A 21,631-nucleotide genomic window follows, 5' to 3' on the forward strand; every position below is an offset into this window, starting at 1 on the left:
AAAAAACGAGACCAAAGTTTAAGGAAAGCAGAAAAAAAACAGCATTGCATCATGACTGACCTTATCTGGTTCCTCTCCTTCTCCATCTCCACACTCTCTGCTTCCAGGAACTGGTTACGCTGAAGAGAACACACACACAACATAAAAAAATATTGTCTTACTTGTGGTAACAAACTTTATTCTTACAGCAGAATTACATGTGTAATTGGAAAATCCCGACTGTTTGCTGCCCTGGCTCCTAAGTGGTGGAACGAGCTCCCCATTGACATCAGGACAGCTGAAAGTGTACACCTTTTCCGCTGCAGGCTAAAAACACATCTCTTCTGACTGTACCTTGGCTAAGAGGATGATGGGTAAATAAATAAAAATTGCACTTTGTAATTTTGGCTTTTTTGAAGCTAATGTACTTTTTCTATGTGATTCTTGCTGTTCTGTTTGTACCTTCATGGATGAATGAACCTATGCACTTTGAACGCACTCTGGATAAGCTAAATTAAATGTAATATAATGTAATGTAATGCAATGGTGAGGCCTACCTTTTGGCAGGCATCCAGCTGTTTGGTCAACTCCTCTATGTAGTCTTTTTTATTGGGCAGAGTGGCAGAGCGCATGCTGTAGTGGGTTGGTACTACCACCTGAAGCAACAAAATAGACATTTGATCATTGAAAAAACATTATAAAGTGTCGACTTGATGAAAGAGTGTGTGTATCTGTGCGTGTGAGATAACGTACGGGGTTGTTGACCTCGGCCCTCCTCTTCACCAGAGTGTCGTATGCGGAGAATCGGGGGCGGGGGTTGATGAGGGTGGATGTGGCCATGCCCACTGGGCTGGTGCTGCGACTGTTGTAGCTGTATATGTTCATATCTGAGGTGGCAGGAGACAGTCCACCCTGACCCTGAAGATGGAGGAGGATGAGGGGGACACAGAGGAGGGTCAGTACCTGCAGTCAGCCTCTGGGGAACTTGCCCCTCCCTCATTAGGGAGGGATTTCTTTCACTTTCCCCACCCAGAATTTATCCTGTCGGTCTGGGGATTGAACCGACGAACCTCCCGGTCACAAGCTCACGTCTCTAACCTTTAGGCCACCACTGCCCCATGTGTGAATGTGTGAGGATAAATGCAATATTTTTTAAATTCTCCTTAGCTTTTTCACTGATTGTAACCCTTGTTGGATTTAAAACTTCAGTGTGGCAGATGCAAATGCATGCTTTTTGATTTTTATTTTTGGACAAAACATTGGTTTCAGTTCAAAATTGGAGCATTTGAAGGGTTTCGTTGTTTATTTGACAATAGGAGCATTTCTAAAACCTAAAGAACTAAAACAAACAAAATAACCTATATAAGATATAGAAATAAGAAAGTAAGATATAGAAATAAGATAGTTTTTCCACTACAAACCTTGAACTCAGACATTCGGTACATGGGGTTGTAATCCATGGAGGTGGCCGTGGCGTATGGACTGTTGAACACCCTGGGAGGGCTGTCAACAACACCCCACTGTAAAGAAATCAAACATTATTTACTTGTAGCAGGTGCATATATTGAACAATAAATACTTTATGGTTTAATTATTGTAATTTAAACATGTCAAATAAGGTGTAGTAGATTTGATTGAATGCAGGGTAACTGTATCATTGTATAATATAATTCAGACTTTCTTAACCAAATCTTTTTTTATTGTTGGAGGGCTTTAATATTATAGGATGTGGGTTTTGTCCAGGAGATGGCGCTGTTTAATAACTGGAAAGGAAAGGTTGTATATACTAATGCTGCGTAAGTATCACTTCAGCAAAATTATGGCATTATAAAGATTTGTATGTGAGTGAGGCAGTTTAGTGAATTGCAGTATGTTGGAAAGATTCATGCTAGATAAACTAATATAAGAGATTTATATTTTTTGGCATTTCCTGTATTACTGTATGTTAATCATGTCGTATTGCGAAGCTTTCTAAAAAAAATAATAATGTAGATTTAATTAGATTCCGGATAAGAGTTTAAATAGAAACACTACTTTTTGGGGGTCTTGAGGATTTTGAGATCTAAAAGAGAGAGATCAACTTTTCTAGTGGTGAGTATCAGCATTTCGAACAAGACAGAATACGATTGCTGCACCAGAATGAAAGAGAATGACAATTTAAGATGCATTTTACCAGAAGATCTTTTCACTTGATTTAAGAAAATTTGACTTGACTGAGATGGCACTGTTAAATAACTGGTTTTGTGTTTCTGGAATCACAGATATCTGATTATTATAAGAGCTGCCTCTAATCTCCCTGATCAGAATCACACACACACACACACACACACACACACACACACACACACAGAGTCAGTCCATGGTCCGCGTCACCCACCCTGTCAGGCATAGTGTCAAAGTCCCGTGAGGCCAGGGACTCCAGGGACCCTTTATAGTGGTTCATCCCCAGCCGGTTGGTCTCCCATGGAGTCAGCCTGGGGCCGTTCTCCCCCACCGTCCCGCCGCCTCCTGGACCATCTGCATCCCTGCCATTCAACCCGTTGGTCCTGTGCTCGTTGCTGAGGTACAGCTGATATTTGGGGTTCTGGCTGGTTGGCACAGCTCGGGGTGTGGTGGGCTCCTCCTCTGACGGGCTGTCGGACTGCTTGTTCGAATCAAATTCAGACTCCTGGAGGAGAAGGGAAGAAAGTGGGGAAGGAGGTATGAAATAAACCTGGATGAAGATAAAAATACATCTTCTGGAGGGGTGAAAACACTCGGCACATGCACAAAAATGGTTTCTATATGATCTATAATATCTGACTATTTACTATTCCACCTTTTCACCAGCTTTGTCAGTCTGCTGTTTGGTGCTGGGCAGGGTGCGTGCAGTGGGTTTACCACTGATGGTGAATCTATTGTGTTAGAAATATTGATCAACCTGTCATTTATAGACTTGAGTCATAAATATACTGCAATGATAAAAAAAACAAAGTACTTTCAAATTGACTTTAACACCAAGGACTCGTGACTTCAGTTGGACTTTAGCCTTTTGACTTGAAATGACTTGATATTCTCCCCAAGCCCAAATATTAAAAGTGTGCAGAGAATCAATTCATTTTCTGAGAACAGCAGATTTAACAGCAGCCAATCACATTGCGTGAGCAGGAGGGAAAGTTGTGTTTGGCATTGCAGACAGACAGATAATACACTTATTTATGACTTGAAACACTAAATTTAGGCCTTGGGCTTGGCTTGGAACATGTCGGTCACTGACTAGGGACTTCATAGCCTTGGCTATGGCTTTCTTGTGACTTGCAAAACAATGACTTTGTCCAACCCTTGCACATACTTTATATAATAGGCCACAATACATGGCACATACTCTTGTTTCTCACAAAGCAAATTATCAGAGAAATTCAAGCAAACACAATGCAAAAATGCACAAAAGTTTCACTACCAATCACTGTAATTTGTCCCAATTACTGCAATCATGCAGTAAAAATCAACACAGTTGTAGAGCGACAGAGAAGGTTGTTGTTATTATTTTAGGCCAAAGACAACCATGGCCACATGTGAATCTCAGTTGCAGGGAAAGAATCAACGAGAAGTGAAAGTTTAATCTGTAAGCGAGGCCAGAGATTTGAGGCCATTTTGATTAGAACGATTGAAGAGGACGTGCTTTGGAATCTTGCCGTGGTTTCATGCTTTCGAGCCACCATGCGGATTGGGAACAGTGCATTAATCATGCAAGGAGATGCCTTTAAAAACCTTGCAGTGTCATGCTGTGGTGCCGTCTTCATGCAAAGAAGATGCAGAGCTTTTTGTTTCATGCAAGGACGTCGGAACTGTTGGTCAGGAGTTTTTGCTTACCGATCCCATGCCGGAGTCAGCCACTGAGTCTCTACCAGAGTCTGTGGTTTGTGTTTTTCCCCTCGGTTCTGAGTTAGTCTTCTTTAAACTGCCTCCTACTGGACAATCAATCCTGGCAGAGATCTGACTAGTACTGATGCTTCTTTGAGCTGATTGAGCCACGTTCTGACTGGTTCCCATTAACGGAGGAGTCACAGTGATGCTGGGAACTGGACTCTCGTCTCGTCCGACGCCGCTCGGTGTGGACGGACTCGACTTGGACTTTGGAGACTCGAGATTGTCTGCAGAAGCAGACTTTGGGACTTCTGTTCCAGAAGAGAGGCTCTGTGGGGAACCGGAAGAAGAGACGTGATCCTGACCAGAGAATTTACTGATCAGGTTTTTGACGCTTCCAGCTCGGTGCAGGTTTGAACTGCGGGGCAGGCCTGCAGCTGCTTTCTTATGACTGGCTCTCCAGGCCTGTTCTGCCTCTTCTTCATTGGTGGTCTGGCGAGGACTAAGTGGTGATTGGTAGGAAGGGTACTTGGGTGCATGCTGAAAGAGGTGAACACAATAACATATCCCCAAAACACTTGTTAGCCAGGAGTCTGAGCAGCACATATAGCAGGTTAGTTGTGGGTGATATGACAGACAATATACATGTACTATGCAGTTTAGACCATGGTAGCTATCTCTTTAATATTACTGGGTGCATTAGATCATCGTAGGTGATGTTTCAAATCAATGAGCAGGGCTGTGGCGACTGTGGCCACAAGCGGTAGATACAGGACAATGGCACTTGATGGCACAATTCTCTTGAGTTGGTTGCTTTAAATGGGACCTCCAGTGATTTTACACATCAACGTTTGTTTACAGGTGTTGGGGAGTACTACTGCATCTGTGAAACAAGTTGTATAAAGCCTTTTGTGGCTCCAGAGGGAGCTGTGCAAAATCTGATTCATTGCCTGAATTGATGTCACTTGAGTCAGCGTCATTTGGGGGCTAAAGTGGGGGGAAAAATATCTGTGGGTGTGGAGTTAGAAAGATGTTAGCAGATTGTTGTAGCCTGCTACTCATCTCTGCTTGAGGCTAAATTAGCTGCTACTAGCATAACACACCAGAATCTCTGACTGAAAATATTGGTGGCAACAGATTTGGATAAGAAAGAAGAATGCATGGAATAAATAAGACAATATTTCTGGTTCTGCTTCAATATTTAGATTTGTTTCTGTTCATCATGGGTCCAACAATGCTATAGGGTGCAATGCTAAATCAGTGAAGTTCTCTTTTAAGCAACTTCATTGAGACTGAGTGAAATGTGTCAATAAGGGGGTAAGGTGTGTTTACTTTCTGTTTTACTTTGGTGATTAGACCATTTCAATTTGAATCTGCGACATGCTTAAATACCGTGTAAGAAGCACAAGTAGAGAGGAGTCAGCAAACTGCCTTAGTAATGTCATTATCTAACTTTAGCCACTATTATCTACTGCCATACCAGACCAAGTGAGGCTGAAGCAGTTAAGTTTACACGGTTGCTGAATACATTTCCAGCAATTAGAATCACAGACATCATTCCTTCACTTAAATTTAAACTTGAAATGATTCCTTGAAAGCAGCATGTGAATAGCATGTTTTTCTCTCCGTCTCTGTCTCCTGTCTTAACAGTGTAGATGTTGTTGACTGATGAAATGCATACATAATGACATGAAGCCCAGTGTGTGTGTGTTTGTGTGTGTGTTCCTATCCTGACATAAATCCCTGTTGAGGAAGGGCAACATCTGCTCCCTCATCTAAAAAATCCCCACCCTCCCCCCGAAGCACAACATCCCACTTTCTCACAGAAATAAAAGGACAGATAAATATATAAACAGATAGACTACAAATTAAAACAAAAACAGAACGTCAACTCACACACTACCAACAGAGAGGAAAACAACAGAAAATGGTTGCATTTCTAATTTATTTGAGAAAAAGCCACTTGATTAAATCCAACTTTAATTAACATCATAACAAGGAGGCCTATATGCCACTTAGAGAAATGAAATGGCGAGCGTCCAGGGGTTTAACTTTCGGGTCTCGAGGGTCTAAAGCATTGAGTGGCCTTAATCCAGGGTCTCGCCTGGCCGCCTCCCCCAGGGAGTGTGAGCCAAGTCTGGGTCGGGAGAGGAGCCGGGTCCTGGGAGGACTGAGAGGGCTGGGGTTTAGGATCGCTGCTAATCACCACGGTATTAAAATGTTTACCGGCCGTGGTGGGATTAGCTCTGAGCTGATGATTTTTAATGTTATTATTTTTGCCCTGTGAGCTGAGCGCGCTCAATTTGGACTCTCTGAGCCTCATGGAATGAAGAGACGGGGACACACTCGTTGGCGATGAAATGCGTGTGTTCTTGTATTTCTGTCCTTATGAACAGTACATTTATTGGGATGACTTGCTCAACATTCAGGTTAAGATCCCACAAAGGTTCACTGGATAAGCAGACAGGATCAGAGGAGAAATCTAAGGCTGATTCATTAGTTCATATACTCTAAATAAATTATTTAACATGTTGAAAATAACAGTTTATATTCTGATATGAATGCATCAATGTGTGTGGTATTCTACGCGCTACAATGATTCATGTATATATGGATACGAGGTGAAGAAAATACCAGAGGCCTTTCAAAATAAAACACTCCCCATACAGCATATGGCCTCGAGAGTTAGATCTGTAACGGTCTGCGTTAAAGTAATTTGCGCCGTTAATGACTTCTATCATTTTGGTTTTTTTCTTTGTTCTCCTAACCTTTTAAACCTCCATGGGACAGAAACGTTTCTCATTTTTTAGGAGAACCATATTCTCATATTCCTGTCCACACACACACAGCTCATCCATTCCCTGTGGCCTTACAGTAAAGACATATGGCGTAGAGCTGTACACCATCTGACCCAGATATATAACAGCAATGCATCTTGGGAAATACAGTGAATGCCTCACTGATGTTTGGTGCAGAAGTTCTCAGGGTTTTTCCCTAGAATAAAAGTTCCATAGAGGCGGTGAGCACGTTGACTCAGGAGGGTTTCTGTTTTTATCCGAGATGATGACGTGCTAGTTAGTTAGTGATGAAAAGAGAACATAAAGTGTTGAAGATCCTATTTACAGACTGAAGACTTTGAAATAGAAGCAGCAGAGGCTGAGATAACTTGATTTTTTCAGGTTATCTCAAGCTACAAAAACCCTGTATCCTACATTTCCCATAATGCAACTCAACATAGTTTTTTGTTAGATCATCCCTGTCTGGTAAACTTCCACATTTACAGTCTGAGATGCCACCCTGCCATTAAATTTTGTGTTGTCCAAGCCCAAGCTGATAACACTGATGACATCACTATGACATCATCAGGGTCACTTTCTCAGACTTGGTGAAGCTCCTTCAGAGCCAAAGAAGACATTGTTAAACCAGTAGAGTGGCCATAACTGTAGGCTACACTGCCGTGGCTCCATCTCCTAGATATAATACCTAGAAAAATGGAATTTGGTGTGGAAAGCGTTGGACATGTTTGTGAGAGTTTACAAGGATTTCTTTGATAGACAGGCTGGTTTACCCAGAGATCACACAAAGAATCAACTCTTGGCCATCTGCACACCGAACAATAAAAAATCATCAAGATGGGAACAATAAATTTGATCATCTGTCGGGACCAAACCTGTCTCCTCCATTTTTAGCTTGAAGACTTTCATACATTTCATTATTTTGTCTCGCATTGCCAGACCTACAGTATCTCCACAGCGCTGACAGATCAGGCTACACTGCTTATCTATTCTGGGATAGGGCAACCAATCACAACCGCCCGAGATGCACCGACAGTGCCCATGTGCCCATGCAAAATAGATAGGAGACATAGCGGAAGGGGCGCCCAATGTCAGGCTTTATCCTAGCACTATAGCCAACATCTGCTAAGCAAGACTAGTGGCCACCTAACAGCTTTGAGGATTGTGAAGACACCAAAATCCCAGTCCAAAGGGATTGGTAGGGTATTGTCTGCTGACACAAGCTCTTAAGAGAGAAACTTTAAAATTTAAAATTAGCTTCTGTGTACTAGCTAACGTCTGTTTAACGTTACTAGCTTCTGTGAATAAGCTTCTCTGTACTAGCTTCTGTGATTAGCTTTTGTGAATTAGCTTCTGTGTATAGCCTCTGTGTAACATTACTAGCTTCTGTGAATTAGCTTATGTGTACCAGCTTCTGTGAATTAGCTTTTGTGAGTTAGCTTCTGTGTAGCCTACTAGTTTCTTGAATTAGCTTCTGTGATTAGCTTTTGTGAATTCGCTTCTGTGTATAGCTTCTATGTAATGTTACTAGCTTCTGTGAATTTGCTTCTGTGTGCTAGCTTCTGTATAATGTTACTAGCTTATGTGAATTAGCTTTTGTAAAATAGTTTCTAGGTTGTGTTCAAGCTTTTCATGGGTGTTCTTTAGCTTCTGGTTGTTTTTCAGCTTCCTTGTTTCTTTTCATGGTTGTTTTCTAGTTCCTTTGAATTGTTTTCCAGGTTGTGTTCCATCTTCTTACGTTTATTTCCCTATTTCTTTGTAGCTTTCTCTTGGTGGTTTTCAAGTTCTTTCGGGCCGTTTTTCTAGAACATCATAATGTTTTTTTATCCTCTTCAGGGTTTTTTTTTCTTTTTCTTTTCCAGCAGAGTTTTATCTTCTCATGGTTGTTAGCGTTTGTTTTATTTTTTGCTTCTTGTTCAGCGTCTTTAGATTAGTTTTTCTCTTCTTTAGAATGTTAATAGTTTTTTTTAATTGGGGTTTTAGCTGCTTTGGATGTTTCCACGGTTGTTTTGTACTTCCTCTTGGTTGTTTTCGAGGTCATTGTAGTTGTAAATATATTTTGCAAAAAATGTCTTGGAAAATATAAAAAGAAGACTTATTAACATCAACAACATAGTAACATCCTAGCCACTATTAGCCTACAGTACATGTTGTGGCTGTGTGTGTGTGTGTGTGTGTGTGTGTGTGTGTGTGAGACTACTACTTCTCACTTTCTTGAATTCAAACTGTAATTCAAGAGTCTCACAAACATGACTTTTACCCTCAGTGCTTCTAAGTACACACAACTTTTCTCACTTCTTCACTTTCTCCTCACACAAAAACCTCTCTCAGTCTAAACTCACACTCAGAGTTAAAACTGTGAGACACATGCATCCCCTTAACATCAAACACTTAAAGAACTGTGACACACAGATGCACTTAAACGCTTCACACACAAAAGCGAAACTGTCAATGCAGCAGAGAGAGAGGAAACACTGGCGTAGTAAAAAAAAAATGAAATAAATAACCAATTAGTGGCAGCAGTCTTGTGTTGGACACGTATACGTCTCTCACAGAGAGCAACACGTCAAGCTCCGTTTGGCCGAGGCAATCTGCTTGGCAATATGTTCCTGTGTTGTTATTGGTGCACCCCCCCACCCCCCACTCCTCCATGGCTATATAATAAATAACAGATATTAATAACCAACCAGCGCTCTGTCCTCGCATTAAGGCCGGCCTGTTTTTACACTTTGCAAAGCCGACAATTTTCCCTTCAACAGGAGTATTTGTTAGAAATCGGGCTGAAATCTGGATCAACTAATCCGGGAAGTGTCTTTATTTCACATGGGGATAACAAAAATGAGCTCAGATGTATAATCACTGAGTAAGCCTGTCAAATATGTCTATTAGTGATATGTTAAATATGGAAAACTAAAAGCAGCTTAGTCAGGGTCCCCACATACTGTGTGTTGTCGGTAGAGCAACACTGCAAACTGTTCAGATTTGGTAAAAGAAAATATTAAAAGCTATATACAGAAATACATGGATCATATATCTTGTAGAGTTGAAACAATTCATTGATTCATCCTTAGCCGATTGACAGAAGATAATCAGCAATTATTTTTGATTCATTTTTTAAATCACTTATCTAAAGAAAACGCCCCAAACTCACTCTGACATCTCTCCATTTGGGCATGTATAGGACCTGAGCATGTGTGTGTTTCAGGCCTGTGTGTTTCAGGCCACTGGGGATCAGTAAATTAAAAAAAAGTATAAAGAGTATAAAGTAAAGTATAAAGTGATCTGATCCCAGCTTCTTGTGTGGATTCACTGCCTGTTTTTGTCTTGTGTGATTGTAGACAGTTTATTTGAAGGTTTTAGAATGTTGGTTAAACAAAACAAAGGACTTTTTTTTTACTATTTTAATTGATTTTGTATGCTTAGCAGCATACCCATGTATACACATATTTTTAAATAAACGTTGTTTTGGATGATTAAAAATGAGAAACCACGCTGGTGCTGATGGTCCAAATCAAGAATATGTCTCTTAAATCTGTTCTTAAATACTTGTTCCAACATGTATAAAAGTATAAAAGTTCACTTTGTGAAACAAAATATTTTATATCATGAATACTAACCAGTACATTACACTGTGGAGAAATACACAAAGGTAGCATGTTGACCTGCATCTATGCTACACGTGTTAAAACTCTTGTATACAATGGAACAAAATTAGAATATTATAACTCTCATCCCAGACTGATCCATACAAAACATATTTTCCCCAAACGTTTCCCCCATGAGCATAAAGCTGCAGAGGCTTTTCTACACCCCAGATGTCCTCATCCGATTACTAATTGCACCTGTGTCCAACCTTTATGGAACAGATTTCTTGGTTTTATGTTTTTGATAATTACTATGTGTGTTTTTCTGTCTCTGAGCGCATATTGAAGGAATGCTGACAGTTAGCTCATCCAGCTGCCCCTCTCAAAAATCCATAAACAGACGACGCCTGGTCTAATTTACACATTTATAATTACTTCAGCTCTTATTATTATTAATTATTCTCAAGAACGATGCAGTTAAACGGTACGTCGTGCTGCTGAGGCCTTAACCTCTAACTAAGGGCGCTTTTTGAGTTGTTTGAGATGTTTGAGTTTATTAAATGAATTTAGGAAAGTTAATAGAAATATGTTGATGGTGTGAGAACACAGGACACACAGAGCTCACATGCAGCAGACTGCACAGTGGTTTGTGCGTGCTACAAAAGTCGCCAATCCAGGATGGATCACTGAATCTACAAAAACCTCTTTATTAAATCTGATCTAAATCTATTAGATTTTTATCTAATCAACATGATGCGTGATTATATAAATCCTGGCTCGTTTTCTCACAGATTAACCCCAAATAATCTGATGAAAAGGTTACCGAGGCTCTCTTAGGGGCAGAGTGGCTGGTCTAGATTAACAGGACGAAGCGCGAGACTGAAGGTGTCGAGGGTCTGCGTCACCATCGCCCTCCCTGTCCACTGAGACTTACCGCACAAAACAGATACAACACGGCGCCATTTGCCTCTTGCTTTACAAGAACAAGTTATTTTTTCAGGAGCTGTGTTCGAAAGCGCTCCCTGTAACGGTAATAGCGCACTATATAGTTTGTTCGCCATTTTGTAGTGGGTTTAGAATTCTCCGCGGATAATTTAATTTACTATATAGTCCACTATAAAATACCCACAATGCACAGCTAATTTGAGTGTACATAAAATGTAGCCTACATTTTACCCGCCTATACCACAATGCAACGCAGTTTTCCCGGAGCAGAAGCACCCGTGAAAACTGAAACGGAAACTTGGAGCAGGCTTTCATTTCTAAACAGTGGAAATGTAACACGCAACATATATACAACCTTTTACTATTCTCCTGAGTGCTCGCTTTGATTCAGGGACGTATTAGAAGTATTTTGGTTTCGGTTTGTTTACATGATGCATGGGCCCGCCCGCCTCCGTCACACAAACAACCAGCGCATTTACTGACGCAACGTCATTTTTTCATCTCGTTGGGTCGTTCCCTATAAAGTTCACTATTTAACCCTTGTTTTGTCTTCCTGACGACCATGCAACTTTTAGTTTTTCTGGGTCAAAATTAAAAATTTAAAAAATCAATGTTTTTGGCCATCTTTTTCAACGTTTGTCAGTTTTTTCCAAGTTCTTTGTCACTATTTCGGAAGTTTTTGTCGATTGTCACCTTTATCCAAGTTTTTTGTCATTTTTCCCGAGATTTTTTAAGCTTTTAAGACGTTTCTGTCACTTTTTGTCGATTTTTTTCTGTGCTTTATTTGACGTTTTCTTTGTTTTTTCCCCCACGCTTTGGAAGCTTTTTCGGACATTTTTGTCACTTTTTTCAACATTCTTTTATCACATTTTTTTCAAATGCTATAAAATTGACTAAAACACCCAAATTCAATGAAAGTAGGGAACTGGTCATTTATTTTATTTGTGAAGAGCGTTGCCTGGAACCATCCACTTTATTTTTTTGACAATTTGGTTGAAAGAAACCCACATTTCTAGTACGGAAACTTTTTGAAAATTGACCCGAGGACAACAGGAGGGTTAATAAACACTATATAGGGAATAGTGAGTGAGTGAATTAGGGAACGGTTTTGAAAACAGCTAGGGTTATAAACGGCCACAAACCACATTCTGCCAGGTGATAATCCGGTAAATGAATCCAGACTAATAACAATCTAACAAGACTAGGCACTGTCTTACCTGATGAAGGTCTGCTGACTGCATCCGTGTTACTGAATAAAGTCAGCCCAGCTTGTGGGATTTCTGGTTCCTTCGTAATTAACTGAGATGTGTTGATTTTGAATTGTCGGTTGTTATCCATTTAAACTGATACTGTATGAATTCAGCTGTTAAATGTGCACAAGCAAACTATGAACCCGCACCTTCCAAAATCGACTCAAAGGTCAATCAAATGATCCATTTTTGGTGCAGTTTTCACTTTGAATTCCTACTGGAAAACCAGGTATTTCTCAATAAAAAATCTGTAGAGAGTGAAAAGGATGAGTCTGATTCATGTTGTATTTCTGTGCTGGGGATGCAGCATGTTGGCAGCTGGTCTGTCGGCTGTTTGTGTTTAAGCTTCACAAGTTAAACTGTGCTGACACTTTGACAGGTTTCCTGTTATAATAAGACTCCAAACAAGGTTTCTTCCCTCATCATTTCCTGTCACAACTGTGTCAGTCTATTATGGGATTTTTTGTTATTGTTTTTTAGGGGATTTAGGCTGTGTGTGTGTGTGTGTGTGTGTGTGTGTGTGTGTGTGTGTGTGTGTGTGTGTGTGTGTGTGTGTGTAGGTCTGTAGCTGCTGTAGCTGTGTGTGTGACAGACAGAGCCAGATGAGCAGGCAGATGTTTCCTCTGTCTCCACTCCGACTGCCTGAGAAAGACTGACAACAGCTGGACCAATGCCAGACACACACACACACACACACACACACACACACACACACACACACACACATATACAGTACATGCACATATACACACACAGGTAGACAAAGAGACAGGGACACTGTTCTACCTCAATATAAAAGTTTTAGCATTTAAGTTTTGCTTTGTTGGTTATTTCTCGTCTACTATATGTTGAACTTTACCTTGTTGGACTAAATTGACACCGGTCCTATAATGCGAATGAAGAAATCGGGGTTTTGTTTCAGACAATGTTGTTGAAATAAGTATTATTATGTAATTCATTTGTTACTTCAAATTATTTCAGGACCTCATTTTGTTAGATTCATTGATGTACAGTACATTGCCGGTCAGGTTTGGGTGGTTGATTAATGCAAATTATTGGTGCGGATTGGCTCACTCACACTGGACAGCCGATACACAGTTTTAAGGATTTCTCCATATCATTGTCCACTGAACAAGCTGCATTTGCAGAGATGTGAGAAGTCAGGCGGGTCGACGTGGATTCATCACTTTTCAAAATCCACGTCACAAAGTGCTTCACAAAACAGCAAAACAAAAACGGACCAGCCATAAAAACATCAGTTAAAAAAATCTGTACTTGGTCCAGGTAAGGATTACGTTCCCAGGAAAAGGAGGATGGTATGTCATATTAAGGAAATATATTAAGAATATTAAGGAAAAGGTTTCGCACAAAGAACGTTATCAGGCAAACACAGCAGGAGACCCTCTAATCCAGAGCGGGACCAATCATAGCTGTCTGATTGGGCCAGGAAGTTGGATTAAAAAATGTCCAGATCTAGAGTGTTTGGAGCTTTAGCTGAACCCTAACCCTACAGAACGATATCTAGGGTTAGGTGTGTTGTTAGTTTGGTTTGTTAGGGCTAAAAAACTCACCGGCATACAAACAATAAATACCGTTGTTAGAGGTTTGACCGTGCTGAGAACGAGAAAGCAGAATACAACTCGCAGAACAACCTGAAGCGAGGTGAGACAGCAGATCAGAGAGAACACGCAGATGCTGTGAGTTTAGTTCAACTGTACCATGTTGTTTTCTTGCTCTGGCTCGTTCTTTCCCTGCATGCTGCCGTCACTCTGTCTGCTGCTGGACGTTTCCTCTGGGTCTGACCTGGAGGAGAAATACAAAGTAAAATGTTTGAATACCTTCAGATGGGAAAGTCAACCACAGTTTTTGTCTGAAACAGTCAAATTACAACATTTATTTTATACTTCACATATAAAACAACAGGTGTAAGAGCCATTTTCATGTTTTGTGTGTGTGTGTGTGTGTGTGTGTGTGTGTGTGTGTGTAGGACACAAATTGTCCACTAGGTGTCACTATTGTGCATGTGTATTTAGGTAGGAACCTTTTGTCAGGTAACAGGTGTGTTGTTAGTCGGAGGAGCACAAATAGTTTTTGACCGCACCGCAATGCTACGGTAGCGCATGTTAAAGGAACACGCCGACTTATTGGGACTTTAGCATATTCACCATATTCTCCAGAGTTAGATAAGTCCATACATGCCCTTCTCATCTCTGTGCGTGTCGTAACTCTGTCTGACGCCCCCACCGCTAGCCTAGCTTAGCACAGATCCTGGAGGTAACTGGCCTACTGCTAGATGGAGCAGTGCTTCGTCTTTCTGAGAATATAGTTCCCAGTATGTGTACGGTTAGAAGATGGCTGTGTCTCATGTGACCTTGTTATTTGTACACGCTGTGACTATACAAATCACAACATGTAAATATCACTTTTTGGGAGCAGTAGGCTAGTTGGAACCGGTTACCTCCAGGATCTGTGCTAAGCCAGGCTAGCGGTGGGGGCGTCAGACAGAGTTACGACACGCACGGAGATGAGAAGGGTATGTATGGACTTATCTAACTCTGGGGGATATGGTGAATAAGCTAAAGTCCCAATAAGTCGGCGTGTTCCTTTAAGGTGTGTGAAATGTTGAGAAGTTTAAGGAGCTTGATGGACACAGATGGATTCTTGCATGCTTATTTTAAAGACCATTTAGGGCGCTTCCACACCTATAGTTCGCTCTCTTCTCTAGTTTTCATTTGGTTCGGTTTGCTTTCACACTGCACTTTGTCAAACGCACCAAACACTGTAAACACACGTCACGCAATCGAGACGGTCACTTGTTTATTGGACAGAACATCCGAAACTCGCCGACACTTCATGGTCTCAAAAATAATTGAGCAACACCAAATTTATATACATTTTCTGGTTCTGCTTCAGTGTTTCTGATATTTTAGAAGGAGGCGAACAATGTGAGCAGCTGACAGACAACGAGTGAAGGAGAGAGATGATGATGTCACACAGACGACCAGCGAAGTGTGCTCAGAACAGCTTATGGATCGGAAAGTTATCATCCCTTAAATCATATAGTGGTCCGTGAATTGTGTGCAAGATTGAAATTGCAGGCTAGTAAATGCTCTGTATTTGGTTCACTTCATGTATTTGGGTCGGATCGCGTTCTCACCTGAAGTGAACCCGAACTCTAGTTCACATGGAAGATAAACCGAGACCCCCAGAATTTGGATGAGCTTTCTCAAACGAATCGGACTATCCGACCAAACGCTCCAGGGTTAGTTTTCAATGGACCAAAGGAGGTAGGTGTGAAAGCAATCTTAGTGAGCAATAAATATCCATAAAATGCAACGAGGACTATTAGACTGTGTTATTTCTCAACACTACTGAGCGGCATAGGCACCGATTTATGTTTTCCTCCGTGGGTGCTCATGGGCGCACGTCCTAAATAAATTTGTCAAAAAATTTTTACATTTCAGAACCTTAGGAAATGGACAGCGGCCGACACGAACACACACGCCTATTAACTCGATAATAAAGCCGTAAAGTAGGCTATCTTTCAACTCAGGACAGCACCACTTGTCACAAATACAGATAGGATTGGAGATGAAAAGTTGAACTGACACGTAACCGCGATCAGCTTCGTGGGAAATTAAGAATCAAAGAGGCGTTTTCATCCGAGAGACGCTGTGATTGGTGGATAGGATATGGAACAGGGGACTGACAGCGACATAACCAATCACACTATGACAGACGCTCCACTTAGCACCAACTGCAATGTTGAATTTTAAATGAACGTAGCCTACTGGCAGTCTGGCACACGTGGGTGCTCAGTATTTTCGGCACCTATGCTGAGCGGTGTACAGCGAACGCGTCAGCTAGCCTTGGATTGTTTGTTATAAGCCCGTCTAGCAGCCCCTCAGTGGTTACGTCTTAGGCTTAGCCATTATAATAGCTTTTTGAATAATGTGAAGTAAATCAAAGGTGAACTAAATAGATTCTAGACGAGTTGGGTACCTGTGGGATTGTTTGAGTATTTTCCGTGTGAAACAGGTGAGTCTCTGCGTCTCTTCCTGGTACCTCTGCAGGTCTTGGCTCAGCAGGTTACGGAGCGCGCTCAGTGCCTCCTCTTGGAACACCAACCTCTCTGATTGGAGCAAACACTCGGTGACGGAGGCCTGAAGCTCCCGACAAACACACAGCTGAAACTGGGGAGGGTAATAATGGACAGCAGTTTTACTGATAGGCTTAATAGGAACTACAGCAACCTCATTGGTTTCCCTAAAAAAAAAAGAAAGACTATGAGATGCTGTTGAAAGCTGTGGACCTTGAGCCAGGGGAGAGGGGTAATATATAAACTCAGAGGTTTCTGAGGTTGAAGTCATTACATTTACGAGAAAGAAAACTTGGATATTTTTAATATTCTCTGAGATTAAAGTGGTAAATTTAGTAGAAAAAACTCACACTTACGAGATTATAACTATTTGCAAGAAAAAAACTCAGAAATTCTCTGAGATTAATGTCACAAATGTATGAAAAAAAACATGGATATTCTCTAAGACTAAGGTGGTAAATTTACGAGAAAAAAAACTTTTTTTCAAGGAAAAAAAAGGAACCACCAATCATTATGTTTTTCTTACAATAGCCATAATACGCTGTCGTAGGCGTCTTATCAATTGATTAACTCAAAAGGCAATGATATTATTACAATGATCAGCTAATCTGTGTAGGAATGAACACAGAAAAGTTTATTAGCAATGCAATTTGCACGTGGCCATATGACTCATAAGTCAGATGGAAGAATTAAGTAAACTGAGGTAACGGAAGGAGCAGATGTCATTTTTCTCACTTTTGATAGTGTTTCCCCTACCATTGTTTGCCCGCCCCCCAAAAGAATGACAAAATTACAGAATTATGCTATATAGTTTTTTTAAAACTACATTGCATGCGTAACAAGCGGACGTTCCAACACTACGCTTTCACTATAATCAATGAAACTAGCTACACCGGGCACGAGAGCAGCCCGTAGTGGTGTGGATGCTACACGGAGATCCGCTCTACAAGCGTAAAAACAGGACAGTCTTCTATTTATATTTATATTGTCCAACAAAGTGCTGCCGCGAGGGACTAAACACTGAGAGATGCATAAACACACGCTCAAGACTGTATTGCAATGATATATTCCTCCACACGTAAAATACAACTAGTACTGCAGTTACCAAATGTAAAGTTACTTTGTGAGTCGAAATAAGTGCGTTAGTGCGGCGCTCAACCGAACGCCCACCACCTACAATATAAGTGCACAATATAATAATCAATAAATAATATAAATGAGACCATAAACAACATACGATATGTGGCTCATACACCTGTTTAAAATAATTTTAAACCTAGAACATAATACTTCAGTGAAATTAAGACTTTTTAATGCCTAAAAGTTTGATTTTGAAATTTTAGACTTTTTTTAGACTTTTTAAGACCCCGCGGAAACCCTGTATCTGTAGTTTAAAACATTTCTTAATAATACATTTCAATGTCCCCGCCCCCCCCAATGTCTTAGGTCTGGTGGGGGGCAACTTTGCCCCAGTGGGCCACCAGACTTACAATACACTGGAGGAACTCTATGTATGATATCAGTTTCCTGTTGTAGTTACTTACAGCGGACGTCTGAAGGCTGGAGTTCCTCTGCAGCTCTCGTTCCGTCTGTTTCTTCTTCTCCTGAAGATGAAAAAGCTCGGTGGTCAACAGCTGCTGGCGGCCTTCAATCTGCAAGAGTCTGTCAAACACAAAAAGAAAAACATTTAGTTTACAAAATTCACTCCTTCACTTACAATTCACACTGTCAGTTTTGACAGCTAAATTCCACTATGATAAAATATTAGGGATAGCCTAATTATCAGCCTTAGCCGATTATGGGGGCCGTTTTTTGTCAGTTTGCAGATTATCTGTATCAGCGTTTTATTTGCCTGATAACTGATAAAGTAAAGGAATTAAAAAAGTGAGCTACTTTGGCTCTGCTACAGCTCTGTGTCTGTCCCTCTGCTTTGGTTTCACTCACCGCGGAGACTGACTTAATGTCCCCCCCACAACACTGTCTGACTCTCTGTTACTGGGTATTATGTTCCATAAAACGCACTGAGGACTAATAGACCGCTTTATTTCTCAACACTACGGAGCGGTGTACAGCAAACGCGCGTGCTAGGTTGAAATTGCAGGCTAGGAAATAGCTGTTTTTAGTTCATTTCCTGTATTTGGAGTTGGGTTCTGTTTGGAAATTTAAGTTCCGAAAGTATACACCTTCTACTGACCAGGAGGATTGACCAAAAATTTGTTCTGCACATTGGGACTCTACAATTCTGGTTAGTTACTCCTCTTGTCGTGGTCTGGCCATTATTCTTATTATCATTAAAAAAACTTTATAAACTATTGGTTTTAAAGGTGCTATACAAAAGTTATTATTATTATTATTATATTATTGTATTATTATTTAAAGCAGTGTTTCTCAAATTGGGGTACGTGTACCCCTAAAGGTACTTTGGAGGACTGCAGGGGTTATGTGACATTTTTTGCAAAATGTTTTTCAGTTCCAAGGCTGTAGTTACTTCTACTGGCTTTTTTTCTCCAAGTTTGTCGCTTTTGTCGCTGTTTTTGAAGTCTGTCACCTTTTTTGGCAGGTTTTTTCGCTTGTTTTGACCTATCCTTGACTTTCTTCCTTACGTTTTTCTACTGGCTTTTTTTCTTGGAAGTTTTTGTCTCTTTTTTCAAAGTTTTTTTTCTGCTTTTTTCAAAGTTTTTGTCACTTTTTTTTGAAATTTGTCACTTGTTTGAATTTCTTTTGTCACTTTTGTCGCCCTAGTGTTGCCTTCCTTCTTTCTACCTTGTTTTTTTTTCAAAGTTATTTTTATTTTATTATTTTCGACCTATTCTTGCTTTACTTCCTTCTTCCTACCATCTTTTTCCAAGCTTTTGTCGCCTTTTTCCATCAGCATTTAAAAGTTTTCCAGGTCCAAGGTTTAGTAAATCTATTGCTGACAGCGCTGTATTGTTCCTCTTTATAGAGACTTTTTTTTTCTACCAAAGAGTATTCGCGCTGGTTAGGGGTTAGTACATGGCTTAAAAAAACTGTTCATAAAGGGGAACATTACTGAAAAAAGCTTGAGAACCACTGATATAAAGAATGCAGCCAGAAAAATGAAGGCCCAAGTAAAGCAGTTCAATGCAGTGAGACATCAGAGTGTAGTTGAGCGTGTGTCCACTGGGAGGCACTAACCCTCTGTAACAGAGAGGCCCAGCAGCAGGGGAGGAGAGGCACACAAGTGTTTTGTTTGTGAGGAAGAAGAGGAGGCTCGTCTGAGGGGAAGCCTTTGATGAACTCACTGAAGGACCGATATCAACATGAAGAGAAAGACAAATGAGTAGGAAGGACGCAAACGACGCTACGACAACACAAAGGCCCTCTGGGAAATATATTAACACTCTGTTAATGAGGTTTTTTAAGGAGGCTCCACTGTGTGTGTGACGAGACACAACCTGTGTCTAAAAGACGATGATCTCGGATTTACATTCTCACGCACATGTCCTGCTGCAACAAACACAATCTGAAACACCGCTGAAGAAAATGTCTGATGACAACAAACTAAGCATTGGGTTGTTGTTAAATTCATGTTGGATGTTTTTGAATATTTTGCAATAAATTAGGAAAATTTCAATCACTCCCTCCAGAAAAACGCGATTATGCGATCGCATAATTCAATGCATAATCAGCCAAAGTCTGCATATTTATGCGGGGGCTGCATTTTTTCAAATACGCCGCACTTTTGCTGCATAAATTGCCGATTTCCGCACAAAATATGCGGGGCTTGCATAATTTCATAATCCCCGCATTTTCGTTGCAAAAAAGTCACGTATATCTTAGCAGAAAGTTGAAAAATGTTGCGTTTACTTCACACAAGAGCAGCCATTTTCCCCTGTTGCCATGGGAACGTTATGAAGTGACGTAATTACGCGACGTGAACATCATCGAAAAGCTGCAAACCCCGCGATGAAGCCATGATGAAACCGCAGTTTTTGCAAGTTCCCGCAATTTCATCGCATAAATATCCTGCATATTCCATCGCATTTCTTAAGAAAACATGCTGCATAATCAAGGATTTTTGTGCGCAACAATCACAAAAAAACTCTAATAATACGGATGATTCCTGTCAAACTACATTATTTTTAATTACAGCTTGCTCAGAATCATTCATTGGACAACAGACGTTTGTAGATTAGATGAGATCAGTACACACAGTAACATGATGATGATATGATTTTGCTCAAATCCGCTCAACAATATTGACTTATCGCCCAACCCTGGTGTCAGTGTAGAGTTGTAAGAATGTAAAACATCTTGAAAGCATCATTAGTCATTTTCAAAATACCATCGCATGACACATAAAGCGTTCTGTTAAGCAGCAACTTCCGGGCCTGAAAAGTGAAGCCAATGCATTCTTTCTAATGGCCATCAGGGGGCGACTCCACTGGAGGCAAAAAGAAGTCTGATTATAAAGAAGTCCATGGGGAAATGACCCTACTTCTCACTTGATTTAGTACCTCAGTAAACATTTTCACAATGATTTTATGGCAGTGTTGTAGTACTCGGGACGGGTCTTGGTCTCAAGACCACTTTTTGAAGGTCTCGTCTCGGAATTGACCACATTTTTATTAGGTCTTGTCTCGTTCTTGGATAAAGAGGACTCAGGATTTTATTTCAAGACCAGTCAAGACCACAACTGCAGGGATATCACTAAATTACCTGTGTATCGTCTGATTTACTGTATGTGTTAACATCATTACTGTGATTGGATGTAAAACTTCCTGCTTCCTATACTACAAATAACTTGACTCATTTCTAGTTTGAAATGTGTTACTGTTAACCCCTGTTCCCCTTCATGTTTTTATTGGGGGGAACAAATGCACGTGTTCTAAATATTGAAGGGGACATATCGCCTGTTTCTCCCCCAAAATATATGCCTATGATTCCAATATCCCTTATACAAAATAAATTGAAAATATATCTAATTTGATAATTTTAGATTCATTTTTCTTTCTCTCCACGTTCCATTTGAATTATTTTATAGTTTTCTGTAAGTTATTGTTTAAAAACACCAACGACAATAACAAATTTGGGTAGAAATAAAGATGCTTTTCCACGATTCCCATGAGCAGTAACAGACTGACATGACAACCTGTATGTAGCCCAACATAG

The 21,631-nt window shown here is 40.5% G+C and overlaps 1 protein-coding gene across 1 annotated transcript in view; it reads right to left on the reverse strand.

Annotated features, from left to right (window-relative positions):
• LOC116034797 (cingulin-like protein 1) overlaps positions 1-21,631 on the reverse strand; it is a 78,726-nt gene that overhangs the window by 13,765 nt on the left and 43,330 nt on the right. The window contains exons 4-12 of the mRNA XM_031277539.2: positions 18,043-18,160; positions 16,402-16,592; positions 14,118-14,202; positions 3,832-4,365; positions 2,357-2,647; positions 1,401-1,499; positions 733-897; positions 537-635; positions 61-119 (exon numbers count right to left, since the gene is read on the reverse strand). Of these exons, the coding sequence (XP_031133399.1) occupies positions 61-119; positions 537-635; positions 733-897; positions 1,401-1,499; positions 2,357-2,647; positions 3,832-4,365; positions 14,118-14,156 (1,286 nt within the window). The 5' untranslated portion in view covers positions 14,157-14,202; positions 16,402-16,592; positions 18,043-18,160. The remainder of the gene's footprint in view (positions 1-60; positions 120-536; positions 636-732; positions 898-1,400; positions 1,500-2,356; positions 2,648-3,831; positions 4,366-14,117; positions 14,203-16,401; positions 16,593-18,042; positions 18,161-21,631) is intronic.

The sequence above is a fragment of the Sander lucioperca genome, chromosome 14, assembly GCF_008315115.2.
Source record: "Sander lucioperca isolate FBNREF2018 chromosome 14, SLUC_FBN_1.2, whole genome shotgun sequence".
NCBI classification, from domain to species: domain Eukaryota; kingdom Metazoa; phylum Chordata; class Actinopteri; order Perciformes; family Percidae; genus Sander; species Sander lucioperca.